This window comes from Corvus hawaiiensis, chromosome 3 (genome assembly GCF_020740725.1).
Source record: "Corvus hawaiiensis isolate bCorHaw1 chromosome 3, bCorHaw1.pri.cur, whole genome shotgun sequence".
Taxonomy (NCBI): domain Eukaryota; kingdom Metazoa; phylum Chordata; class Aves; order Passeriformes; family Corvidae; genus Corvus; species Corvus hawaiiensis.
In genome coordinates, this window is record NC_063215.1 from 65,832,655 (window position 1) to 65,859,272 (window position 26,618).

At 42.8% G+C, this 26,618-nt stretch overlaps 1 protein-coding gene across 12 annotated transcripts in view; it reads left to right on the forward strand.

The window, feature by feature from the left end:
* Window positions 1–26,618, forward strand: part of NHSL1 (NHS like 1) — a 184,419-nt gene that overhangs the window by 101,591 nt on the left and 56,210 nt on the right. The window contains exon 1 of one of the 12 annotated variants that reach the window (XM_048299711.1): window positions 5,965–6,520. The exons of 9 other annotated variants lie outside the window; for them this stretch is intronic. In XM_048299711.1, coding sequence (XP_048155668.1) covers window positions 6,319–6,520 — 202 coding nt within the window. In that variant the 5' untranslated portion in view covers window positions 5,965–6,318. Of the gene's footprint in view, window positions 1–5,964; window positions 6,521–24,713; window positions 25,210–26,618 lie in introns of those variants that run through there. 2 more of the 12 variants (XM_048299713.1, XM_048299715.1) reach the window with 2 other exon arrangements.

The following is a 26,618-nucleotide window of genomic DNA, read 5'->3' on the forward strand; positions in this document are numbered from 1 at the left end:
GCAAGGAGGCTGCAGCCTTCTGACTGGAGGCTGCTTTCTAACAGTGGTTTTTATCAAGTAGTGTAGGTTGCTTTGGTTTTTGTACTGAAAACCCCACTGCGTGTGAGCTCTTCCAGTGAGCTGTGCAGGTGGCAGAGATGTTGCTGCTGCTCTGTATCAGGAAGGTGCTTCCCTCTTTGGGCTTTTAAATCCATTAAAAAAGAATTGTGAGAGATAATAGGAGTGGGGAGGTGACTTCTTTCTCTTCCTGTTACCATGGTAATAAGTTTAATGAGCAGACCTGAACCAGGTAATCCTACCCAACCCTGTCTGAGTTGCTGTTTAATATGAACTGTAAAATAAGCTGGTGGGATGTGACTCCTTTGCTCACAGAGTGTGTGGGTGTAGCAGTAGTGTCAACACTGCCATCCACTGTGGCCCCAGACTGGAAACCGTCTTCTCCCCCGGCTTCTGGCAGCATCATCTTTTGCTCTGCATTTTCAGAGGGATCAGAGATGTGTGGGACCCAACTGCTAGAGTAAGGCAGCAAGAATAGCTTGTTGTAACTATCAGTAGTGATACCCAATTGCTTCTGTTTCACTCACAGCCCTGTCTTCTGCCCCAAACATGTATCACCCCCTTCCCAAAGGTGGTCCGGGTCACAGAGTGCACAGACCAAAGTACTTTGTATTTCTTTTTTTATGGCAGCAGAGCTAAACCAGAAGGGCATAGGAAGGCATTTCTGAGTTACCTGCTGCTTATCTTGCTGGCTTTAATTGCTTTCTCGTTTAAATATTGCAAAGCAGTGATCAAGCATTAATATCAAACATAAAATATTGCTTGTTGCTCTTAAGAAGGCTTTCTAACTGAAAGTAGAGATGAATACTTAGAACACAGAAGTGTATTTTAAAGTACAGGACTGCCAATAATGGAACACAAAGTATATTTTTCTTGTCTAGTGTCTTATGTACTGTGTATAAAATTCCTTATTGAATTAAAAATAATTGCAGAGGGCTATTACATAACAGCAAAGGAAAAATTAAATTAAGCTATGAAAGAGAGGGTAATGGGTATGTTCAGAGTTGGTACAGCAGAGGAAATACAGGCACGTAGATTCCTTATGATCGTTGTGTATTATGTTTGGTCTTATTGTTGTTGGTTTTTGTTGTGTTTTACGGGTGCCTGCTATAACCAGTGGTTTGCAGATTCAGTGTCCTTGCAGAGGGCTGAGGTTGCCTAAGGATGACACCTTGAAGCTGGGAGTGACTATTTGGGTACCAGGAATTAAGCCAGCCAAATGCCCCATCATTCAGGGATTTGCCTCCAGTTTGTTAGGTACACAGTTGCCAGGGACACTTGCTGTAGCTTTTTACAAAGCATATTTGCTTGTTAGGACTGCTTTTACCTGCCATGCCAGTCAAGCTCTTTAAGCTGCACATACCTTATTACTTATATCCTTAAAAAAATTTTTAAAAGAGCTAAAAGCTCATAGATACAGTGTGGTCACAAGCATAGGATAAAAATACATCCATGAAAGTAGTAGGGGATAGAACTAATGCTGGAGAGCCTGAATATGGCCAAATGAAGAGAGCTTTTTGGAACATCACAAAGCTTTGTGTGCATCCCTGCCACCCTGGGTCCCTTTCATGTCCCTTGCACCCTGATGTCGGCAAGTACTGTACAAGCTCTTCAAATGCTGGGCTTGCTTTAAACACTGTAAAGCTGATACCTCCTGCTCGCTTCCTGTTTGAGAGATTTCGTGTTCAGTTAAAAGGCAAATTTACAATACCTCAAGGTGGGGGTTTTTTTCTCTGTTTTGAAATTCTTTAGCTTTTATATGCTGTATTTGTGTTAAAGGAACATGAGTTAAGACTCCACACACACTATATGCACAGGAAAGAGGAAAGGTACGTGCACAGGCCAGGAGAGCAGGACATCCCATGTCCAGTCTAGCCATTTCCAGTTCCAAAGGATACTGGGTGCTCCACCATGAAGGACATGTGCTGATTCTTGCTGTGTCTTGAGTTGTCCATCTATAAAAGGAGGATACTTCTCTCTGAGAGTATTATTTTAAGGCTTAGTTAATGCTATATGGTCTGATGAAATATGTTTAATATATAAATATTATTTTTTACCTGTTTGTTTTAAAAATAACTACTTAAGTACAATTTAAAAGCTCCAGCTGCTTATCCAAAAAGCCCAGAATACATCAATCCATCACTGCTAAAAATAGAATCAGTGTCTAATTAGGGCAAAGTTTATCCCCATGGATTTCTAAGGGCTGTCTTTAATTTCCGGTTTGGCTGCTGGGCTTGCATCAGGAATTACTTCATTTGATGGTTTTGTTGTGCAAGGTGTCCGTAAAAGTGCTGTTATTTCACTTCATGGTGCATATTGCCTTCTATCCAGAGGATCTACAAATTGTACATAAAGACTGATGATATAATTCCTTATGTAGCCTATTTATAAAGATTATCTTAATGCCAGAGTAGGGCTGACATTACAATCCTTTGTGATTCCATATCCCCCAAGTTCCCAATAGATGTATCCTATATATTTTTTAAACTCCTATGTGTAATATTCATCAGTATCATTGCTGATCTCAGAGCTCAGGACCACATATGCTTGTCTAATACAAGGGATAATGTTTTCTTTGGTTGTTTTTTCTTTATAATTTTGTTTCTTTCACACCTGAGTTAGTCACAGTTTTGTGAGTCCTGTCAAACTATTAATGATCTTTTTTGTTTAGACCAAACATTGTTTCCAATATAAGGAAATAAATGTTTTCTGTAATTATTCCTAATGATTCAAGCTCTCTCTAATAGAGCCTGAGTGTGAGGAGTTGGTTTAGCAAAAACGAAATATGCTGATAAATATGCACATTTAACAGCCTGCTCAGAGCATTCATACTTGCATTACTAATAGTTCCATTTTTAAACTGCATGAAAAAGAATAATAAAGGAAATAAAATGTTACTTTTGGGAAATCTTTCTATAAAAGATAGCTCAAGGCTGTGAAAAATGAACAGCCTCACTTTTGTGTATTTGAAAAAAAAAAGCCGCACTACAGCTGCAGTAGAATACATGAAGTTTAATCAAAAGTTTTGTGATAAAATTTTGACTTTATCAAACTTAGGTTCTTGCTCCATATAGACATAGCATAAAATAACTGGGTTTTTTTACAGGATTTTTGGGGGGAGGTGAAGAGGCAATGTACACAGTATCTTTCTCACATGACCATGGTACATCTTGGCAACACTTTATGGTTTTACATTTGCTAATAGCTGAGACCATAACCATCACCAAATTGTTTATCATTTATGTTACCAAGGTCTTCCAGGCTTCAGGGAAGAACAGATTTATTCTTCAAGTAAAAAACTTGTGGGGACATTAATGCCTGCCATATGGTAAATATACTTGTTAAACTCGATTTCATCCATGATCCCATTATTGTGCATCAGCCTTATTCGTGAGCATGCATTGGAAACATGGATAATTGAGTACGTCTGTAGTCTAGAGAAGTGCATGGTAAATGTCATGGGGACTCCAGGGCAATATGTTATCTTGTGTCATCTTGATAAGTGTTTGGGAGCATGGGAGTCTGCTGAACACTGAATTTTGTTGGTGTCCCCTGTCTTCTTGCCCCTGGGTTTGTACTCCATGTTACCTGATAATACTGGTTTGGTGTGTAGATCAAGTAACTCCAGTATGATTGTGTAGGGATAGAAAGACTGCATGCAAACATCAGCCAGTATCCTTTAGAAATGTAATCTGATAGTGTGATTTTGAGTTGTTAAAGTAAAAAAAAAAATCCATAACTGAAATCCACCCGTATTTTTATGTAATAAAAGATACTGTTCCTGTCTGCAGGAGCAATAAATGCATGTCCAAGTGCACACTTTTATCAATAGCCTGGTATTGCTCTGAAGTTTTGTGCATCGTATCTGTGACAGTGACTCTTCCCAGGACCCTGATAATCACAGGGAATTGAAAGGGTGAGACAGCAGGCACAGTGACCAGACAAGTGGGTTATAGAGGTACTGTCCCATTAGGGAGGCATTAACAGGGCCTTCTTATGAACTGGTTCACTGACTGCACTCTTGGGGTTTCATTCCACCCAGGAGGACTGTCTAGACATTCATTTATTCTGGCAGACGCAAGAATATCAGCGCAGTTGATGAGTGAATTGAGCTCTGTTAATGTTAATCACAGTTTGTCTTTCTCATAGTCTGATGAGTAGATGTACTTGGCTTTGTAAATTTGTATTTGCCTCAAAGGCCTGTTTGCCAGCATTCAGCATTTGCCAGTGAGTTTCTGCTGTCTATACAGACAAGCCAGTGGTACCAACAGCTATTGCCCTTGCTCTTGGCACATTTTCCCCTTTCCATCCATATTTTTGCAGATACTTGAAATTGTTCTCAAAAAATGTAGAATTGCAGGCAGGGCTTGTTTCATCTCGATTTATTAAACGTATCTGCACAGTTCATTATAAGACCTGTTTTCATCTACTTGCCAGTTTGCTGAGATTCAGTCATGTGAGATGTGTATGAAATGCTTTATAGTGAAAATTATTTACTCAGATTGCTGTGCAGAGTAACAGGATGTTAAACAAAAAACCCCAAATAAACAAAACCCCCTCACCAAACTAGCCAGTTTTTCGTAAACTTTCTATGCTTTGCCAGCACTGTTGAGTCAGTGTTGCAGACAGTTTGTGCTGGATGGTGCTCTGTGTTTTGTGTCTCTGGAGGTTGATGCCACGCTGGTGCAGTGCCTGTGGGCAGCTGGTGTGTACACCCTGCTCCCAGGCTGCAGCTGCCAGTGCAGGCAGCAGCAGCACTGAGGCAGCAGGAGATATGTGTGTGTGTCAGGGGGAAAGAGGAGATGTGCATCTCTGTGTTGTTTTTCTAAAACAGTGGGCTTGGGATTTTTTTTCTTCCTGACCAAAAGGTTATTGCAGCTGTAATAGAAATAGCACATAAAGCCTTTTTTATTATGTGTAGGTACTTACATTTTGCTCCTATATAGAGAGCAGCCACTTGCATGAATGGTATGGGCTGCCACCAAAGCATTTATAAAGAACAGTTAAGAAAGCAGACTAAGAATTGTTCTTCACTGTACTTTACTCAGGGTTTTGATATCTTCCCATTTTTATAAACAAATATTCTCCCATGTAATCTTTCAAACAACATAAAACTTTAAAAATTGCTGAAGACGGCAGTTTATGCCAAGTGCTCTCTTCATGTGACATTTTCCTTGCTCTCCCAATCTGACTGTGCTGTTACAGCCAATTCAAAAGCCTAGGAAGGACAGGCTTCCTGAATCCCAGAGAAGAACACTATGGGACCATTAGCAGAATGGAAACTTGCTTAGTAGTGCAGTATTTGGGAGAAGTCCCACGGATTAGTGACTTGTGGATGAGGCTAAAGAACTGAGAATACCTCGACTCTAATCCTGGCTTTTCCACTTTGTGGGCAGGTTACTAAATCCCTTTGAGACTATGCTTCATCTTTAAATAGGAATAATGGCTATGCTGTAGAGGCATTGTGAGGATGTATGTATTTATGCTGTACTGCAGGCAAGCCGATAACTGCTTATGCTTTGTGTTGTAGTCTAACCTGGAAGCTGCTGTCTTGGTGACAGTCATTATGGTTCGAACTTTGAAAGGGAGCTTCTTTAATAAAAGCCAAATACTGGAATCGCAACACTTTGCTCCTTTTTTTTTTTAGTGTGTATGTTTTTTCCTGCTTTTGCATCCTAGAAGAAGGTATGTGTTCTTCCTCTTGGCACATGCCTGCCCAGTTATTGTTCTGTAGCTGCCAGTGTCACAGCAATTACAGCAACTCAGCTTTAAATAAGCTTCTTGGATACGGCCATCTGTGTGTGGCTGTAGTACCTGTTGTTCAGAGAGTGGTGAATAATCAGGGATAAGGCTTAAGAGAAGCCACAGACTGGAGAGGAAGCAGAGAGGGAGTAGGCCAAGGTCTGTGGCAAGTGGCTGGGTTTCCCAGCTCTCCGCAGCCTCTATTTTCCTGCTTGTGTCTGTGAGCTGCAGGCAGGAGGAGGGCAGGAACAGGGCAGCCAGTAGCTACAGTGAGCTGCTTAACCAGGTGCTTGATTTTTTTGTTGTTTTCCTTCTTTTTTAAGGATTTAGAGAATCCTATTTCAAACAGTTTTCAGGATATCCAAATAGCTTAGCTTGCCTAAGTACGAAGGAGGAGAACATCTTTTCCTCCCCAGCCTTTTGAATGCGTCCGCTCAAGGGTTATGAGCAGGCCACTCCCTTCTGCTCAGAGCTAGCCATTGGGGACAGCAGGGACATCCTTGAGAGCAGCATCTCACAATGATCGCCTATGTGCACTGCCTGCCCGCTGACCCCATGGTCGGGTGCTTCGGCAGGAGCAAGTGGCAGCCCAGCTGCAACGATGAGGAGGAGGAGGAACTCATCCCGCTGTATTCCAGCAAAATGGGCAACACTCACACCAAGCTGCCTGGGCGCCTCAAGAAAAAGTTACTGAGCAAAGACAACAACTCCTTCTGGCCAAGTAAGATCAGTTCCTGTTCTTTAGCTGTTTTGGTCATTTAGTATTGTGTTATCATTATTGAGGAAATAAATAAATAAAACAAACATAAACAAGGAAAATACTCTTACTGCTCTTTTAGAGGATGAAGGCATTGGGAACAATTTTCTTATAAAAATAATGTATTTCCCCTTCAGGACAGTGTATGTAGATATTGTATCTGATGGGGCTGCTAAGTTGATACAGGATGGTACTGTTTTGTGCATGTGATATGTCTGTGTTTGAGAGGTCTTGAGCACTCGCTTTCAGTTCAATAATGCTCCTTTTCAGCAAAATTATTGTTTTAGATGAGTGGAGCTGTTGACGTAGCACTCTAATTGAAAGCCATAGGAACAATCAGTGGATAAAAAGGCCAGGAAAAATAAGAAAAAGGTCTAACAGTCTCCAAAGGTGCTTAATGCACTTGATGAGTACTTATTTTAAAAAACCAGTCTGCTTTTGAATAACCTTTGGTCTAAGGTTATTTTCCCTCTGAATGTGAGAAGAAAGAATTCCTGAATTGTGATGACTCTCCTTTTTTAATCTGAAGAGTTTCAAGTTTCACTGGCAAATACAGATGGGAAATAAGGAGAGAAGAGGACAGACAGTGGTAATGTTCAGCTGTTTTGTTTTTAGCCGTATTGCCTGCCTTCCCTTCCTTTCTGACCACCTAAGCAAAGGCACCCAGCTGTTTGTGGAATGGTTGCTTAGAAAAGTCTATTTAAGAGTGATGAGGGAGAAATTTCACAAGACAAAGAAAGCTTTTCCTGCAAAAGCCAGCTGGCTGGGTATCTTGTGCCAGGTCTTTTTGAAAAAAAAGAAAAAAAAAAAAAGGTAAATGAGTATATTTACAACTGTATTGATTTTTCTTTTCCTCATTAGTCTCACACTGACTATCTGACAATGGCTCGTTATTACCAGGAATTGAAAAATACCCATCTTGCCACATGATGCTAACACTGATTAGCAAAACCACCTGTATTTTGTTTTCTGAATTACCATATTCTCCATTCATTACTAAACAAGCTTCATTTGATGTCCCCTCCTGTGGGAGGAGTGTGATTTACTACATGATTGTTTCAGGCCTTTTCCAAGAGGAAGTAATTTTATATAATCCATGGAAAGAAAAATCCATGACTTCTGCAGAATTTTTATATTTTTGAGCACAGGGTCAATTCTGGTTCATTCAGAGGGAAAATGAAAATTCTTCCTTTATGTAAAACTATATAGTCACTATCAGACCTGGGGAAGCCCTGAAGAGGTTAGAGACTAGGAAGCAGCTCCAGGGGTGCTCTTACGGAAGAAAATATGGTCCCTCCTGCCCCAGACAGCCTGGGGTGTGTGTATGTGTATTTGGGATTTGTCTTTCTTGCTGGGTGACAGGGGTTAGTTCATTCCTACAAAGTTGTGACGTTGGCTGGTTCTCGCAGTGCCCTCGGAGGTGTTGCTCAGAGCATTGTGAGCAACCGCTCTGTTTGAATCTGCATCTCCAGAGTGTGGAAATGGGATTGAGGAGTGTGGGTAAGGTACTCAGAAATCTTTGTTCCCTCACTGCAGCCTGCCTCCTTTTTCTCTTTGTGCCCCTTCTCTCTAAAATGCACTTAAAATTATAAAACTTTTCAGAAGATAATTTAAAAATTGTACACATGTGTGTAATTTCGTTGATTTATAGTACAGCACTTATATAAGCAATTGAATTCTTTGACTGGTGATCTACCAAAGCTTTTTAATGTAATTTTTGGTCCATACAAATGAACTTTCACATGTTTCAGACCAAATTTATTGCTGTATCCCTTATGTTGAGTTTCACTGATGTGTGGTGTGACCCCATACATTTTATTTGTTCTTTTTGAATTCCAAATCATCGGAGTTTCAATGAAAATTTTTCAATGAAACAGTGAATGACAAAAATCAGTCACCCTGCTTTCTGCCCTGACTTTTCCTAGGAGAACCTCTAGTGCTTCAGTGGTGGTGTCCCACCACAGTACAAGTGTGTGCATGTGGGACACCAGCTCTGCCTCACTGGCTCCTTTCTTACTCATTCCCGGTCCATAGAAACAAAAGAATAGCAGAGTAATTAAGCCATCAGTTAAAAGTGTTATGGGTGGGACAGGTACTATTTCTCTTTGACATAGGGAGACTCTGTCACTTTAAACTTTGTTAATGTTTATTTTAAGGAACAAAAGTGTTTAAGAGTGGAAGTGCTTTCTGGGACCAGGTCAAGTGATAACTGCAGAGCACAGCAGGGGATTTATTGGCTGGGCTTTATCTCTGTTGATAAAGGCCTCCCTTTGGGGTCCTTATCCAGCATCATGAGAACTGCACTTGGAGAGGTTTCACAGTGCTGATACACGCCACAGAAAATGCTCCCAGTAGTGTTAGGGTTGTTGGAAAACATAATACAGTCAAACTATTTGAACTGCCTCATGGGCGGGGCGGGCATCCTCACTGAGGGGATCTCACTAGTTTGCAGCAGTAGTCCTGGTGCTCCTGCTACCAAATAATCAATAATCAAAATACTTGTATGATGTAGCAGCCATAATAATCAGGTTACCATTTTAGGATTTGAGGTTTTTTTAAGCTCTAGCAACTATTCCGATAAAACTGTTAAATTAGTCATATTGTGAAGTGAAAGTTCTGCATTACCAGCTCAGCCTTGTTCCATCATCTGTGGCTGTTCTTTGCTGCCAGATTGAGTGCAAATAGACAGGGTAGGATTAAAATCAACCAGAGTGCAGCAATACATCCTTTAACAGCCCGTCTGCCTGCCAGAAAAGCAGTATTAGAGTGGTGTAGGGGCTGTCACCATCACATGTTCATTCACCATTACAGACAGACTCCAGGGCTACTGAGTGTTTGTTAGCTGGTTTTCCTGCAGCAACGTTAAGCAGAGATACTCCACTGACCAGGTTTGGCAGAAATGTCAAGGGCTTGGTTTAGTTTGGTTTAAATGCCTCCTGAATTGAAATGTGAGGCAGTGAGGCACTCACTGTTGGCAGTGGCTCATGCTGTGGGAGGCTGTCACCTCCTGGTTAGAGCATCACCTGCCTCTTACAGTTCCCATTGCAACTTGATATTTTATCAAATTTGCAAAGTTTAAAGGTGTGGTATGCTCTTGCCAGCTATTTGTGATGATAAAGTTTTGATAAAGATTTTGGGAGATTTTTCTTTCTTTTACAGATGCAGGAGCAAGCCAGTGGCAATATCAGATTACTTCTAATGTTTGTTAAACAGTAGCTTCAGTTATGGGGATTTTTTTTCTCAGTGTTTTGTTGCCTGCTAGCTCATGAAAGAATGCTTTCTTCTTCTTTATTCATTACTCTCTCTAAGGACAACAGTTCTGTCTTATCTGTAAAGCTGAGACCTGTCTGTGTGATTTGTGTTTTGTGAAAAACATAAAATTTGAAATAATAACTAAATCTATTTATAAATTAATAGGATGTTGTGAACCAAGCTGGGTATTTTATTATCCACTGTTTGCTATGGCTTTTTTCTGGGTTTCTCTTCCAATAGCTATGAGATTTAAATTTCCCAATTTAAACATGTTATACTTAAAAAAAAAGCCAGAATCCTTGCAAACTGTGAAGATTCATTCTTTGCTTTCTCATTTAGCAGTGTGAAACAAAGGCTTTCCATCTCTGCAAATTCTGGGCCATGCGGAGCACTGAGCAAGCCTTTGTGGCCTTTCGTGCCCTAAGTGACACAAGGACTCAGTCTGTGTGGTGAATGGCTGGGACAGCCACTTACAGAGCCTCGTGCAAGTGATGGCCACCCTCATTGCCAGTTTTATCTGCTGCGTCCAGCTCATACCATAGCAGCGCACACCGTAACAGCTCCCATGTCGGATTGCATCAGATAAAGCCAGGAACTGGTTTGTTTTGAAAAGAAAAAGTAAATTGGATATCATCTTTATTGCATGTACAAAAAATGGGGGATTTCCCCTCTTCCCCCCCCCCCCCCCCCGCTTTTTTCTATGTGTTCTTAATGTCTTATTGCTGAGCTTTCTTGGAGGTTTTGTTCATTTGGCTAAAACAAGCCATGGTAATGTTGCAAAGCAGGAGAACTTCTCAATTTGGACAAAATTACTTCAGGCCTTGGATAAATAACAGCTCTTCTGGTGTGTGTTTCAATATGAGTCTTGCATTTTTTACTCACTTTGCTGCACATTCTCTGCATGTTCTATAGGAAACAAACCTCCCTGCCTGTCCTTCTCTGGATGGGCCATGGAGGTCCAGCGCTTGGTCTCCTATGTCTTTTCATGCATCAAATGCAAGAGTGCTGTGGATGAAGGGAGGGATGAAGAAGAACTTGAAATATGATGAGTCAAAAGATGGTAATGTTGGGTTGTAAAACACTTAAGTGAACCACTAACGTGAATATGAAGGTCTTGCTGAGTTTCCTTGCTGAAAGAAAACGCTTTGCTAGTCTGACTGCTCACTGTTAGGTGTGAACCTGAGCTTGATGTGCAAGGAGGTGCTGGTGGTGGACATTTCATACATTCCTCTCTGTGAGCAGACAAGAAACTGTATGTGGTACTCAGGAGCACAAGGAAGAGGTGGTGAGGTTTTGGTATGGACCTCATTAACACCACTCAAGTGCATCTGGAGGAGTGTGAAAAAACAGATAGTTCAGGGACATCTTTCGTGTAGTGTTTTTTGCAGTTGGGGCAAGGGAGCATCTGCTGTAGTTAAGGAGCTAGAGCAATGTAAGTGCAAATCCACATGTGGAACAAGTAAGATTGGAAAGCCTGTGGCTGAGGATAGTGGTTAATGGTACACTGAATAGGTTCTTCAGTGCTTAATTTGATTAAACCTTCTGGGGTTTATGGATGCTGGGTGCAGGCTGTTTGCAGATCTTACTGTGAGTTGCTTGTGAAGTCAAGAAATGGTTTTGAGTGCTGTAAGAAAATCAGACTCATATTAAAGCAAAAACGTGGTGAGGAGAATGTGAAACTCCACAGAAAGGGCACAAATGTTTTAAAGGAGGCCTCTATCAAGCTGGCTAATGGAGTCATACTGACAATCAGAAACGGATTATGGGAGCATTATCAAAATCCATTCTTACTTGCATCCCACCATCCCCCAGGCCAGCACATGGTGATGAAGTGATACAGCTATGAAACCTGGTTACCTTTTAAGTGTATTCTCTTGAGCTGGAGGAGTAGAGAAGAAAATTTTCTGATTAACAAGGCAGATACTAGTGTCATCCCTTCTGGAGCCCATTTTCCAGGACTCTGCAGGTTGGTGACTTCCACTCATCTCCTGAATTGGGTTGTGTGCCTGTGTGTGCAGGGTTGCAGTGGTAGAGGGCTTCTGTGACACTTGGCACATTTGCAGTGCTCTTGCAGCTGAAATCCTCCTTTTCTTGTTAGCTGCTACTAAATGTGAAAATCTTCAAAGGCTTCTTTGACACGACCTTATTTTTCGTGTGCCAACTGCTTCTCACAGAGTGTGTTCTTTCCCTTGTTTTGGGCTTTTTTCCCACTACTGGGAAGCTAGAAGCTTCAGTATACGACCCCTTGGAAAGGTATGTTGCCTTGCAAATACTTTGACTTATCAAGTATCATGTTCAGTGCTTTGTGTATGATATGGGCTGCCCCAATTTGAATGTAGGTAACCTCCAATGCTGCTTTTGCAGAGGCCATGGTAGGTGGTAATGAAATGATTAAAACATCATATTGCCATTTATATGGTGGTCTTGATGACCTTTATGTACTCAGAGGGGAAAATATGGGCTATGCAGTGTACTGGTGGTGATGGGGACATGGGCTTCTGCTGGGTGACCCTGCAGAGGAAAAGGGGTCTGGCTCCTGGATGGCAGCTCCTGTGGAGAGGCCTGTGGGGGGAACAGGCTGGCAGAGCATCGCTGACACCTACCCCAGCACCTCTGCCCACTGGGGCATCAGGGTTGTGTGGATTTGCTGGTGCTTGGAGCTGGTGCTGTGGTCCCTGGCCCTCTGCTCTGCCAGAGTGGGGGGAGGGAGGGGGGGTCTTTTGCTCCTATTCTCAGCTCCCAAAGAGCTCAGGACTGTCCCTGAAACTCCTTTTCTTCCATACAGCTCCTGCCTAGGCTAAACTGACACCTTTCAAAGGAAATGGCATTAAAAAATCTGATAATTACAGCAGATTTTTAGCCCTCAGTTGTTTCCCTGCCCTAATCCAATGACACGTCATTGACAAATGCCCATGTTGCTTGATTTTCAAGAGTTTCAAACCTCTACTTGGACACAGTTGTAGATCAGCTCTGTTTTTTTCACCCATCCAGAGCCACTAGCTCCATCCTATGGGCTGTGATACTTAAAAGGTGCTCATTCTCTGAAATACATCACTTCTCTCCTCAGCTCTCAGCTGGCTTGTGCAAACATCTCGGAGGTAAAGCAAACTTGAACTTCGCTGGCATTGGAGCTGGCTGCATATAAATCTGGTTTATTCATACCTTGTAGTGTTAATAAAGAAAGACACGTTTAAAATAAACCCAAATGCCAATAGGCTTAGTGACATTTAAGCGTGAGTGATGCTGTCAGTCCATCCGCAAACAAAAGCGGTATGTCTTAATTTGTCTAATTACGCTCTAACATGCAGGCCAGCTGCTGCTGTGAACAAAAGCAGTTGATCGCACCATTTTATTAATTGCATATTAATTGCCACATTCATGTTAACCATATGGGAGACAGTGGAGTAGAGTGAAGGCTACTTAGTGATGGAAAAGAGAAAATGAACTGGCAGAGTGGTGTCTGCAGAGGACAAATCTTAGAATGATAGGGTGCCTGGAGCTTGTTCATGCGATCTGGGTTTTTTTCCCCCATCGAAATTACTGTATTTAAAAGTGAGAGGGATTTGAGTAGAAAGGATTGCATCTTGCATGGTGACTGCATATTTGTGAAAATACTACTATGCAAGTTGGTATTGAATTTGTTGGGTAATTTGCAGAAGGCAGCCCTGCTGGCACGTGGCCGTCTGCCTTTGTCTGCCTGCTGTGCCGATGGATGCACCTGCACTGCCTGGAATCACTTCTCATAGGAGCAAGGCTGGAAGATCCAAGAGGAGTACAAAACTTGCTGGGTTTTATATTTTATGCAGTTTTGCTCCAAGTATGTAGTCTTTGTAGATAATGGTGGTGAGTCTTGAATGGAACTGGATTTCTTAGAGTGAAAAATAAAAACCTTGACATAGGTGGATTAACTGGTGTAAAATACCTACAGCAAAAAAGTAAACAGTAGTGGCCTGGCCTGCTGCATTTGTCTGGCATCAGATTACCTAGTAGGATATTTAATGATATTTAATTTATCTTCTTGAAAGTGAGACTTGAGAAAAATGCCCTCAACTTCTTGTTTTTTCCTCTTATTTTTTGCTGTGTGGAGGCAGCAGCCGCTCTCAGCAGATGTGCAGCAGTTCTGTCGGGCAGCAGGTGCAGGCTGGAGTAGACATGAAGTGATTTCTGTCCTGTCACCCCCAGACTGACATTTATCACGGTCTGTAGAGCAACTCCTTCTGCAGGGCTGTGGGGTGGCTGTCTCCTACCTCCAAGCAGCACTGTCCTGCAGGCAGGTATGCACAGTAGGGACAAATTATATGATACATGCAAAGGAAGCTTACTGGACTAAGACCTAAAAAAGCCCTCAAGGTCTACCTTGAGTTTATTTTCTCTGCTTCCCCTTCATTTCTCTTTAGAAGGGAGAGCAAAGACCCATGTTGCAATTTTTAAGCTGAAGGGGCAGTAGGTTTGGTAGGACAAAGGCCCAAGGGCAGCTCTTTGCTTTCTTAGAAAGAGTTAATGGCAGATCGAATGGAAATATGTCTACTGTGAAAAGAAGTGCAGGACTGGGCCTGGAATCTGCAGTGATGTAGAGAACTCAGTCTTGTCAGTCAATTAAATCTTTTTGCTTGGCTTTTCTAAAATGAATATTTCAATGTTAAAGGCTTAGTCCCACCTCACTGCCAACAGATGGCATTTTGCTTGCATTTCCTGTGTCTCTCAGAAGAGCTGGGATTGAGAGATTGGCCAGTTAAAAGGAAAGGGAGGGGGTCAGAGCCTTTGTTTTAATTAACATATTGTTGCAAAAAACCTCCCTAAAAAACATTTTTCAAACTGTATTGGAAGGCACAAAAGGAGACACAAAGAGTTGCACAGTTAAGAAATTGCAAATAAGCAGCTGACAGGTAAATTGGGTCTGATCTATTCTAAGAATATGCAGTGCAAACCAAACAATAATGGTGACATTCTGATGCCTAACCAGAAATTGGGGCAGAGGGGTTGTTTTCTTGTGGTTTTTTTTTTTAATAAGAAAAATGCTTTAGGTGGCTCATTGCAATTTTGTCTCAATTGGTGCTGCAATAAATGGCAGTGTGGAGTCTGGATTATAGGGATAAAGCATGATTGGAAAGGCATAGCTTGAATTTTGGATTGCAAGCAGTGCCTGCCATTACAGCAGTTACAGAAACAGTGCCTGACTTGTGAGTTGACCACTTTTGACTTGGAGTCATTGGAAGAGAATAAATGTGAAACCCCACGATGCCACCTCTCCAGTCCCAGCATAAGGGTACTTAATCAGCCTCCCCATGTCTTCTCTACTCGGCCAGGCAGGCTGGGGCCTGACTATTACTAATTTAAGGGCTGAATTCCCCAAAGCACTGCTTGTGGCTGTCAGGCTGCAGCTCCTGGCATTTGCTTGGAAACCATATCTCAGTGTACTGGGGACTGACTAGATTACCAGTGAGGGCTGATCCCACCAGCTGAGCATGAACTGATGTCGCTGGAGAAGATATAAAAAACTTGTAAATGGTGTGGTTGAAAGACAGATTATCTGACTGTGATGCCTTTTCTATGGCAGTGCTCAGCTAGCCGCTCTCTGTGGGGTCGGTGGCCGTGTGCTGCTCATCCCAAAGGTCTCATCTCCTGTCTGACTGATTTCTGATTTGAGCCACAATGACTGTGGGGCAACTTTTCCTCCTCTGGTTTAGTGCTGTCATTTGTTCATTGTCCTTTAGGCGGTTTGACAAGGAATTTAAGAACAGTGAAATTTCCCACACAAGGGTTGCAGAGCACATTTGCCATTGCCCAAAGGCACCAACAGAAGTTTATAAAAGCATTTCTGTGCAGTTTTGTGATGTGTTCCAGGAAGGGCTAATTAAACTTGGAGCTGGGTAGCATCTCTGAAGCAGGTTTGGCACGCTGCCTAACTGAATGATCCCTCATAGTTGTTCTCAGTATCTTTTAACCAACCTGGCCCTCCTTTTGTTTGTCAGATATTTGCCGCAAACACAATGCTATGGCTAGACCAGGAACAGTGAGCTGCTGTTTGGGAGGAGCAAGCAGGTCCCCAAGCAGATGCTGATGGCAATGTTAGGGTAAATAATTAATAACATCCAAGAAAAAGACACTACTTTATGTCCAGTAGCTGAAGGTGAGCACAATTTTTTTCCTGGGTGTGATGCTAACCTTTTCCTGATAGGTTTAATTAATCCAAAGAGGAGCAAGATGCTAATGGCCCTGACTTAAAAAGGAGTATTTTCAAAGCCTTATAAGAATACAGTGTTTTAATGTATTTGTTCTTGGAGCAGAGTGTGTGCTCTGTACAGATATTAGACATTGTGGGATGTGTCAGGTACTTTTAATGGCTTTAGTTACAAGTATGTTCTTCAAACTATGGTTGAAAAACAAAGATGTAAATTTTGGTGTGCATCAGCTTAGACAATTCCTTGCATGATGGCAAAGCAGGGATCCTGTTAGGTGGTGCTTGTGTCTAACTCTAGTGAATTGGGATCAAAGTTTTTTAATGCTGCATCAAAGCATCCTAAAAGGGTACCAGAGTCTAGGACTACTTGTGTCATTATCCATCAGGATGGGAAAAAGGAAGAGCCTTTTCATGCATACTGCATACCAATTTTGGGAAAATACTGCTGTGGTTTTATTGACTGGTTTTCCTGAAGGTGTAAACTTACTCACATTGACCATGATCTCCTATCTCCTTTATGCTTAAATGGAATCTTCTGCTCCAGGGGTCAGCCCTGCCCTGGAGCTGGCATAAAATTTCACACCTGATTCTTCCAGACTTCTAATACTGGGCTCCTTCCCTTTTCTCACTAACTAATAATGAAAAATGCTCTCCTGTTTCAATTCTGTAATAGCACATATCAGTAATTAACAGTCTTCTGGACAAATCTGTACCCCAAGGCTGAATGTGGATTGTTGTGCACAGTGTAAAAATGCAACTGCTGGGATACACAGTAGTTTCATCAATTATCTTGAGGTGGCAGGGTTGTTTGCTTAGTAGTAGTTAACTACTGATACTCTTTTGCCTTGTTCTTACTGTTGTCTTAAGAGCTACTGGAAAGTTTCAGGAATGAAATTTACTTAGCTTATTTTCTGTGTGGGAAAACCCATGGTATTTCGGCACAGAAATTTATTTTTAGAGTCTGCATCGTTTTCTCTGTATTTATTTGTGTAGTGTCTCCAGTTAAGTGTTGGAAATCTGATTTGCAGTGTACCTCCTATTAGTGGGACGATACGTTCAGAAGCTCTTCCAAAAATAAATTGGTAGTTTTAGTTTAAATGGTGCTAATCTGAACTGTGAATGCAGGCTTGCATTTCAGTTCTCTTCAAGTGAGGGTTCACCACTGGAAGCAAGTTACTCTGAAGCCATGATGTCAGGTTACACAGCCCATGATCTGTTCAGAACTGAAGTGGCTGTGATGGTGCTATAGCTGCCCACTTTCAAAGGTTTTCAGGTACAAATAGTGAAAGTACTCAGAGAAATAATTTTAAAACTAGCATCAGCTGTCTCAGGTTTTATATTTACACTTTTCCAACTTCTGCTTCAGCTCTCCAACAAAATGCACACTTTTCTGCAGTTTATATTTTGTCCTTAGTGGGGAAACCAAAGATATGGAAAGAGACATTTTTTGCAATTAAAAAGGGTATCTTCCATTTTAAATAGTGTATGTTAAACCCCTTGCTGTGTTATAGCTTTTCTGTTTGGTTGGTTTTATGAAGCATACAAGGACTAACACAGCAAGGAATAACTAATTTTTCTAAAATGAGAAAGAGTGTGGGTATCTGCAGTGGGGATCCTGAAGGAAAAGCAAGGGATCTACTCCTTCCCTGTCTCACAGGAAATGGAGGCAGAAATTGAAGACTGAAAGCGGGAGGGGAGAGAATCTCTATTTTTTAATCTTTTGTGGATTACATTTTGATGAAGAAGATGGTGGTGCCTGTTGTTTGCCTACTGCCCACACATACTTACTTATAGAAACTACTGCCACAATACTAAAATGCACAATAGGCAATGTGCTCATTAGTGTTTTCTGAAGATGCTGTGTGGCAAGGCACCTTTATCACTCAAACTGTTAGATGCATTTCGCTAGTGACCCAAAGAAACACAACTGTTATGCAGTAGTTAGTGCTGATCTACCATGGCATCTTGTGAGGTTTGGGCCTCTATATTGTGTATGATTAATAACAGATCTCTGAAACTTTTAATCAAACCAGTGCTAATAAAATTTTAGGTTGGTATTCACGTTACAGATTTTGAAACTTCAGCTAATTAACAGTATTAGTCCTTTCATTTGGTTTTATTGAGGACTTCGAATAAGAAGATGCTGACCACACAAATATAATCTTAAAAATCGTTTTCAAAATCTTCTGGTATTTGATCATGTCTGAGATCATGTCTGATCATGTCCACATGCCCATGGCCAGCCAAAGACATTCTCTGGAGATTCTGTGGTACAGATGTTGGTGCAGTTGTTTCCCTACAGGTTGCTGAATCCTGCAGTAACATAATTATTAGGTCACTGTTACGGGAACTCAATGCCTTAGTTAGTACACTATTTTATTTCAAGGCAGATTGTGTCGTTCTTTAATGGAACACATGCAGGTTTTCAGATTTTTTCAAAAATCTTAGTGCTTTAGGAGCAATAGCAAATGTCACTACAGTCCATTTATTATTTGTGAGCCTTTACCCTTACTCATCATTTTAGTATTGTATTGTGCAGATAATATTTTTCAGGTAAAGTTTTTAAAGGTTTCTAATGAAGAAACAAAACCTTTTTTTCAAGTTGCTGTGGAAGACAGTAAATGGGTGCTTCATGCTTGATTTTGGCATGAGCAGTTGTATGATTCTGCAGGTTGGTATTTTCCAAGGAGCTTAACCTTTTTCATTTATAGGTTGTAAAAGTTCTTAGCAAACTAGAGAATGTGGTTGCCTAATTTTAAGGGACTGTGCCTCCAAGCTTAAATGAGACCCACCCAGAATTTCTTGAGAGTCAGCAGAAAGACAAAAAAAAAGAAGAATCTGTAACCCCTTATACCAGGATAATCCATATATAAATAAAAGTATGCCAAAGAGCAATGTTGGGCAGGGAGGCTGAGATAAGCTACAAAAATTCTTTCTGTGACCTTTAAATAAGTGAAATGAGTAAGGAGCATGTCTCCTTCAGGACACCCATAAGGAGAATGCAGACTGAGATTAGTTGAAGATGTCTGTTGGCTATTAGTGTGGATGCACAAGTGCACAGCTGCCAAAGATGGAATTACAGGGAGATTGTTTGGGACAGAAGTTCAGAAATGGAATTTTTGCAGTCTGGTTTCATTGGTTTTGCTCCTAGTCCTACAGGATGATTCTAATGAGACTTGCAAACTTCTCTGCCTGGTATTTTTTCTATCACTAATTCAGAAGAGAAGGATTTTCTCTGTTGTGCATTATTAGGGCAAGTAAGAGTCAAGATTCTGTAAACTAATTTACTTGCCCCAGCCAGTTTTGATCAGTTCTTTAGGACAAGCCGTAGCACAGGAGCATTCAGGTGGATTTGGAATTTAAGCTGAAAATATTTCCTGGAGACATCCTAAAAGGGTATTACTCCCTAGCGAATGAGAGCTCTGTTCTCTGAGAGCGGAAGCTGCCTTAACTGGGGTTCAGAAATGGCCAGAGGAAAAAGGATTGTGCCCTGCAATTTAAAATAAAACAAAATTGCACATTCACTAAACGTTTTCTGTTCTCTTGACTGCCATTACTGTGTGGGGAGATGCTCTAACCAAAAGAAACTGCTGCTTTGTCTGCCGGCAGCCCTGCCCAAATGCTGCCTTTTCTCTCCGCTGATGTGTTTGCATGATAGAGGATCCTGTGGAAAGATGTTTTGAATTGTCAAAGGAATGAATTAGCTTTATTGTGCTGTGACCTAAATAGGATCATCAGATCAATCAGTCTGCTGCTTTTCTGTCCTCTCTGGCTTAGGTTGTGTTGCTTCTCCTTCTCATCTTGCTCCCTCTTCCCTCTGCCCCCGCCGGGCAGCCCCTTTCCCAGAGCCTTCAGGCATAATCCTTTATGATCTTGGATAAAGGAGGGCACAGCCGGGTACCCTCTTTCCAAGCAATACCTGCCCCATAATAGCCTGCACAGGCCCGGGCTCAGCCCTGACTCCCCTGCCCCTGCACTGGGGCATGGGTCCTTCTTGGTGTGTCGTTGTGGTGGCTTTAGGATAAAATACTTTTTCTTCTTTATTCCCTCTCCCCTGTGCATTCTCCTCCTCTTCCTCCTGATCCCAGGTTTAATGAATTGTAATTTCTCAGTAGCCAGGGCAGTATTGCGCTTCACCAAGGCTGAGGTTGCCTTGAAAGAGGCCATTGTGAGTGAGGAGAGCTGGAGACTGGAGGGCAGCTGAATGCGGTGCCGCCTGGGACGGCCTTTGTGGAGGGAGCACTTTTGTTCTCCTGAAAGATGCCGGGAGAGGGCCAGCCGGGACAGGGTCTCAGGGAGGGAGAAACCCATTCTGACCATAAATTACTGACTCCTGTGCTCTGCAAGGAGTCCATTTAGGCACCAGCAAATGGTTAACAGCATGGGTGAAGGTGGTCAGAACAGGCACAACGCTTGGGCGTCAGTTTTGAAAATACTTGAGGCATTTGGACTTTCTGATGTTTCTTCATGATGGAAGTCTCACCTAGAAGTAAAAGTGCAGCTTTCAAAGCTGGGTGGTGTTGGTCTGAGGCAGGCAAGAGCCTTGTGACCTGCAGGAAGGGGTTTAATAGCCCTCCTCAGGTTCAGGCTTGCCCTGCAGATGCCTGGATGCTCTGTGCAGCCTGGGGAGGGGGTGCGTGGGGGTTACTTCGATAGTTGCACCACTCCAGACACCACAGCTGCTCAGAATGGGTGGGTGGGGGTGGCAGGGAGCAATCCCGAGCATGTCCTACACAGACGCATGCCTGCAGACGTGCTGGAAACAACTGCCCTTCAACAGCTTCTTCCCTATGCATCCCATGAGCTGCTGTAGGATGGCACAGTGGAAACTTAGTCAGAGCAGCTGAGTGATGTGTCTGTAAATGCAAAGGCATCGATTTAATTGTTTTGAGTACATCTGCTTGCCAGCATTTCCACTTTCCCTTTTGTGCATTGAACAGAGACTCACTGGAAGAGCTCTCACAATGCAGTTAGTTCCCAGATCAGTTGGATGATTTTACTTTTTCTTTCCTCTGAAAATGTCATAAATGCTACATAGTTGTTTAATGGAGGATGTTTCCATTGTCCAGATAAAGTTGCTAAGGCCTGCAACTTGAAGTTTAGGTTTTGAGATGATGGTACATTTTAGTAGTTCTATGCATCGTTCCCTTAATGAACTTGATACATCATGTGTTGCGTTTACCTCTCCTCCATGAAAATGAAGTGGTAAAATTTGTCTTCATTTGTGGGAGGGAGCAGGAAAGCATTGCTTTAGCTATTCTTGTGTTTTATTTGGTTTTCTTAAACTTAAATACTTCCTAAATTTCTTACTGCATATATGCAGGGCTGGTGATTAGGAAGAGAACGCTGATTTTCACTGATTCCATAGTGTCCCTGTGGACAGCTGCCCCTGGGGCTGCTGCCAGGCAGCTGCTCCGGCTGTGGTTACAAATGACCCAAGAGTGTCACTTTTCAACATTTGCCTTTTTATAAAGCTTCAACTTTTTCAGTGGATCTTGTGCGCTGGTGCTAAGGTTCAGGGCACTGGGTTGTGAATGGGGGCTAGACAGGAGAGTCCCTCTCCCCCAGGGGCTGGCTGGAAATATTTCCATGGAAGCTTAATATTTCCAGATTGTTTCACAGGCCTCGATGTTTTATGTAGCCGTGAATGTGGAGGGGTGGCTGCCCCAGATGGCTGTCGTGGAGCAGGTCAGCTGGAAAGCCCCTCTAAAGAGGGGATGGAGCAGGGAGAGGAGTGAAGGAATGGCTACAGCGTTTCAGGCATGCCATATGCAAGCAGCCACTCTTCTTTACTTCTCTTCTGCATTTATGTGGCCTCTACTAGAAAATTGGAATCAGTTTAATCACTCAGGGATTAAAAACTATTATAGTTGAACTAAAAAAAGCGTTTTGCTAATGAATTCATTACACAGTTGTGATTTTGAGGATGCTGTTTGGCACTGCATCTTGCGCCTCTCAGTTTCTTTGCTCCAGTCCCTGACTTTGTAGGAAGGAGTTTCTTCTGAGCCAAACTTTGTGACCAATCCCATCCAGTACGAAGTGAAAATTACTATTTGCTGAACGTCTTCTCCATGTTTTCTGTATTCCTTGTGATATTCCTGTTTCCTCTGTATTTCTGTGATCCTTGTGTGGCAGCGACTGTGATCCCTGCTTCTATGTGGTAACTCAGGCGGTGGGTTAATATTAACTTGTCCAAGGTGGAGTAGCAAGTGTGTCACAGAGCAAAGTCTCCCCAGTCTACTTGTCTCTGAGCCATTAGCATTTAAAGAACTGGTATCACAGTGTACACACCTACTGTTCATGCTGAGTTTATCTAGCTTTAACAGGCTTTTTAATTTCATTCTATCAAGTTAATTTTAGGTTGTTTTTTCTTGTTGTTTGGTGGGGGGGTTTGTGAGTTCGCTGTATTGCCAATGTTTGAGGCTGAAGTCCTTTATCTGTTTGCATAGTGACTACAATATAAATTTTCTCAACTTCCCCATCTTTTCCTTCTCTTCTCAATGTAGGGAGGCCAAGCGCAGAGGAGCACAGGCATTTCATGCTTTTAAGTTCTCAGAACTGCTGTTAGAAGCCGTATGTGGTGACATTTTCTTGAGACAGAAAAAGTGTTTACAGAAAGCTGGGTTGAGACAACGTGATGAATTTTATGGAAGTCAGTGGGTTTGTCTCAGGTGGGGAAGAGATTTTGTTCGTTGTTGAACTAGTGCAGACTCTCAGAGGTGCAGATGAGTAGCCAGACGGTGTTTCCTTTAGGGTAGTCCCTCATGATAGCCATTTTTGATGTCTGACCTCTTTAACAGCATGACCTGAGGGAAGGTGGAAGCAAAGTCGGGGCGGGGAGGGGGATGAAAGGCAGACATCAATTTAGGTATTGTTTGTTGCTGTTTGAATGTCTGCCTCCATGCCTGAGATCAGGGCTAGAGGATAGTGGTCAAGTGCTTGTTCCCAGGTGGGAGAAATGCTCCAGGGTGGGTTGAGGATCCAGTAACAAAGAGCACACTGCACTTGGCACACATTGTAGCCCGGGGTAAAATGGAAAGGATTCTGAACCGCCCAAAGTACCCAGGATCATGTTGATTCACAATGTCTTGACCATGAAAAGGTAATGAAGTCTTGCTTCCCAGGGCTTGCAAGGCTCTGTTGAGGTTCTGTATTGAGCTTTGGAAGAGTGTCTCACTTCCAGCAGCCCAGACTCCATCATTTTATAGATTGAAACTGTCTCCTTTCCCTGTGCTTCCCTTCCTACGTGCTGAAGAAGAGGCACATGTAGGAAGAGCCACTTCCTACATCATACAAAAGATCGACACCACACTAGAGAAAAGGAGTTACCATCTCCTTGGTTTTCTTTCAGATGGCAGTGTAGCTGCAGTTAGAAATAGAGTCACTCTGCACTCACTTCCAGTGTGTATCCAGCAGGCACTAATTTAAACTGGTTTTATGGTTTGTGGACTTATAGGTAATGGCAAATGTCTGACAGGGGTATTACTGTGTATTTCATTCAAAAACAGCACTAAATAGTTACCTTGTTATCAGACTTAGATGCCAGAGTAATTTTTTGTGTAAGGTACTTGATGGAAATCAATGCAAGAAGCAGAGGTGCCTTCCCTGCCATTGCTGCCATGGCAGCATGGTCTTCTCTCCCTTTGGCAGAGCTGAGCCAGTCAAAATGGCTCTTGGACCAGCAGCTGCTGGAGAGACCTGCTGCTCATCGTAGTTTTGATGTGAAGCCCATGTTGCAGTTGCAAAAACTCTGGATTTCGAAAATATTGATGAAATGTTGATGATAGCGTGTTCAGACAATGATGAACAACTGCATTTGCAGTCTGTTCTTTGCAGTGCTGCATCTCAACTGTTTGCTGAAACTTAGAAGTTTCTGTGGAGCATCTGCTTTTTACATGCTGTGGTCCCAGAGGCTGGATCCTGCTGCAGGTTTGGGGTCAGCCTGAGCCCCCCGCTGCTGGCATTTTTCTTTTTCCTGAGGAAAAAAATCCTTTTCATTGTTAACTCGAGGGAGTTTCCTAAGCTTGCTTTGTGAGGGAGGGCTTGCTTCTTGAGCCTGAACATTGTGCGAAGGGCATGCCCTGCTGAGCACATTCATTTGGTGCTTAGAATTTTCTCTTTAACTTCTGCAAAATTGCAGTTCATTCCTAGGAAGGATGCCTGTGGACCTCTGTACAGATACATTTTTTAAGACATGAGGATATAATGTGCATCTCAAAAAGCTGGGCTATTTCATCTCCCTGCACAAGTTTCGTTTGATGAATAACAGAATCTCTATTAGCCAGAAGTAACTCGATTTCGTTTTTCATGTATCTGGTCTAAAATGACGCTAATAAGAATAAATTAGGAGTGTAACTGAATAAAATTCAATATGTAAAATTAGTGTGCTGATGTCTCAGGCAGTGGCAGTGTCTGCGGGGGGAGCAGTGGGACTGGAAGGGGAGGCAATGCAGAGCCGAGACTGCGTGCTGCAGCCAGCTAAGGCGCAGCTCTGGATCCTTAATAAAGTGGGAGCAAGAGGGTGAAAATAAAAAAAGGGGTGGTGGGGGGAGATGGGGGAAGGATGGGAGCGGTGGGAAAGCAGAGCGTCCTGATTAGCACGAAAATACAACACTCATTTGCAACTGGAAGGAGGCCGGGGCTGCCGGGGAGGTGCGGCGGGAGGGGGCGGGGGCAGGGAAGGTGCCGGGATCTCCTGCTGCTCCGCCGGCACTGCCGGCTGGAGCCATGGGAAGGAGAGCAAGCACCTGCCAGCTCGGGACTTTGTCGAGCAGCCAAACTTGAAGAGCGGAGGAAAGGAGGAGAACAAGAACTGAGTAACTGCTGTGGACAGCAAGAAAGGCTTTTTCATCCTGCGCAAACGTGAATAACAGCTGGGGCGCTTTTTTCTCCTGTTTTGCTTGTTGGATCTGGCTGTTTTCAGCCCACAAGGTTACATGAGAGGAGGACAAATTCAGGCTAAAGAATTGTAAATTATTTCGCCTATCAGAAAGCTCTAGACATATTTAAAGTGATTTCAGAAAACAAAGGCAGAGGGGAGAAACCTGGAGAAGAGAAATTTGGTGTGCGGAGTTTGAACAGGTTCGGTTTGGCAGTCACCTTTCTGCAGCTCCTCCTTTCTATGGGATTTCGGCTCCAGGATCACGGTTCAGCACCTTGAAAATGGTGGTTTTCATCAACACAAAGCTTAAATCTCTCATGAAACTTTTCAAGAGAAAGAGTAAGTATAGCTGTGTGTGCTCACTGTTCTTTCAGGAGGCAGCCCAGTTCTGAATGAAAGTGCAGGTCCCTTCGGCGTCCCTTCTGCTTCCTGCAGCCTCTTTTTATCTCGCTCTTTTCATTGTTTATCATTGTGGAGTGTGTGGAGGCAGCCTTGTGAGGGTCTTTAGGACCTCTCCTTTGGGACACTGGCTTTGGAAGTGCTTTGTCACGGTGATTTTGAAGGAGCCAAAGTTCTCGGTGTGAAATGGGCAACTCAGTGACGAGGCAGGGTGTGCCCGTGTGTCGTGTTGTCCTTATGGTTTGTCAGACATCTGTCTGCTTATGCGGCTGTGGGCTTGTATCACTGAGGTATCTACATAAAGTTTGTTCAGAGCCGAGGTTTGTTTTTAAAGATGCTCTAGTTTCAGAGTGGCTTTTAAAGTCACGTGGATCTTCCTTTAAGTCATGAACGACAGACAAATCACGCTAGAGAGAGCAGTTGGCAATTGTGCACAGCACTTCTGTTGACTAGTTCTGATGACCATTATTGCTCTGACGAGCAGTAAATCTTAATTTTGGTGTGGCAGAACTGCAGCCAGACAGTGGGCTTGGCAGCAGGTGTTTCCTCCTCCTCTTCCTCCTCCAGCCTTGCCCCGCTCCCCATCCGCCGGCTCAGCCAGGGAATGGCGTGGGTGCCTTTCATTGACTTTAAGTGTCACCTTTTCTGTTAGATGGGGGTGATTGATGCTGTAACCAGGTAGGTGATGACCTCTCCGTTTTCTGTGATTTAGGTTTGACCGCTGGTTAGCAAGAACAGGAAGAGTGGGCACAGGCTGAATGTGTATCTGCCTTGTTGCAGTCTGTGAGAGGGTGCAGGACCAAGACACAGAGATGAGGACACTCACTGAAAGGCTTTAAAAACCTTTTTCGAGGTCTGAAACTAATGTAAAAAGTGTGAGGGAAGGCAGATAAGAAGCTGCCCTCTACCCCAAGTCATTTTAGGAAGGAACAGACATTGAGCATTAGGCTGTAGATAGGTTTTGAAGTGAGAGGCATAGCTTATTTTCCATAATGAATACCAATTGTTTCCGTCTGAAATGATCCCAGCAGATACACAGTAGTGTTAAGGAAAGGGTAATTTTTCAAATGACAGGAGGCTGTTGCCTACTTTTTGCTTCTCAGTTTTACATACCTCCTCTGCTATCACAAGGGCATCAGACAAACCACAAAGTGATGCTGCAGGCAGCGCAGCAGCAAAGGGAAGATGCAGAACTGACAGCAAGGCCAGGGGCAGTGGAGCTGTGGCAGCAGGGCAGGTGCTTGGAAGGCAGCACATCTGTAGTTGCTTTTCCTGCTTTGGAGAGCTGAAAAGCAAGGATGTGCAGCATGCTTGGCCAAGGGATGGCTGGGGAACAATAAAATATGACC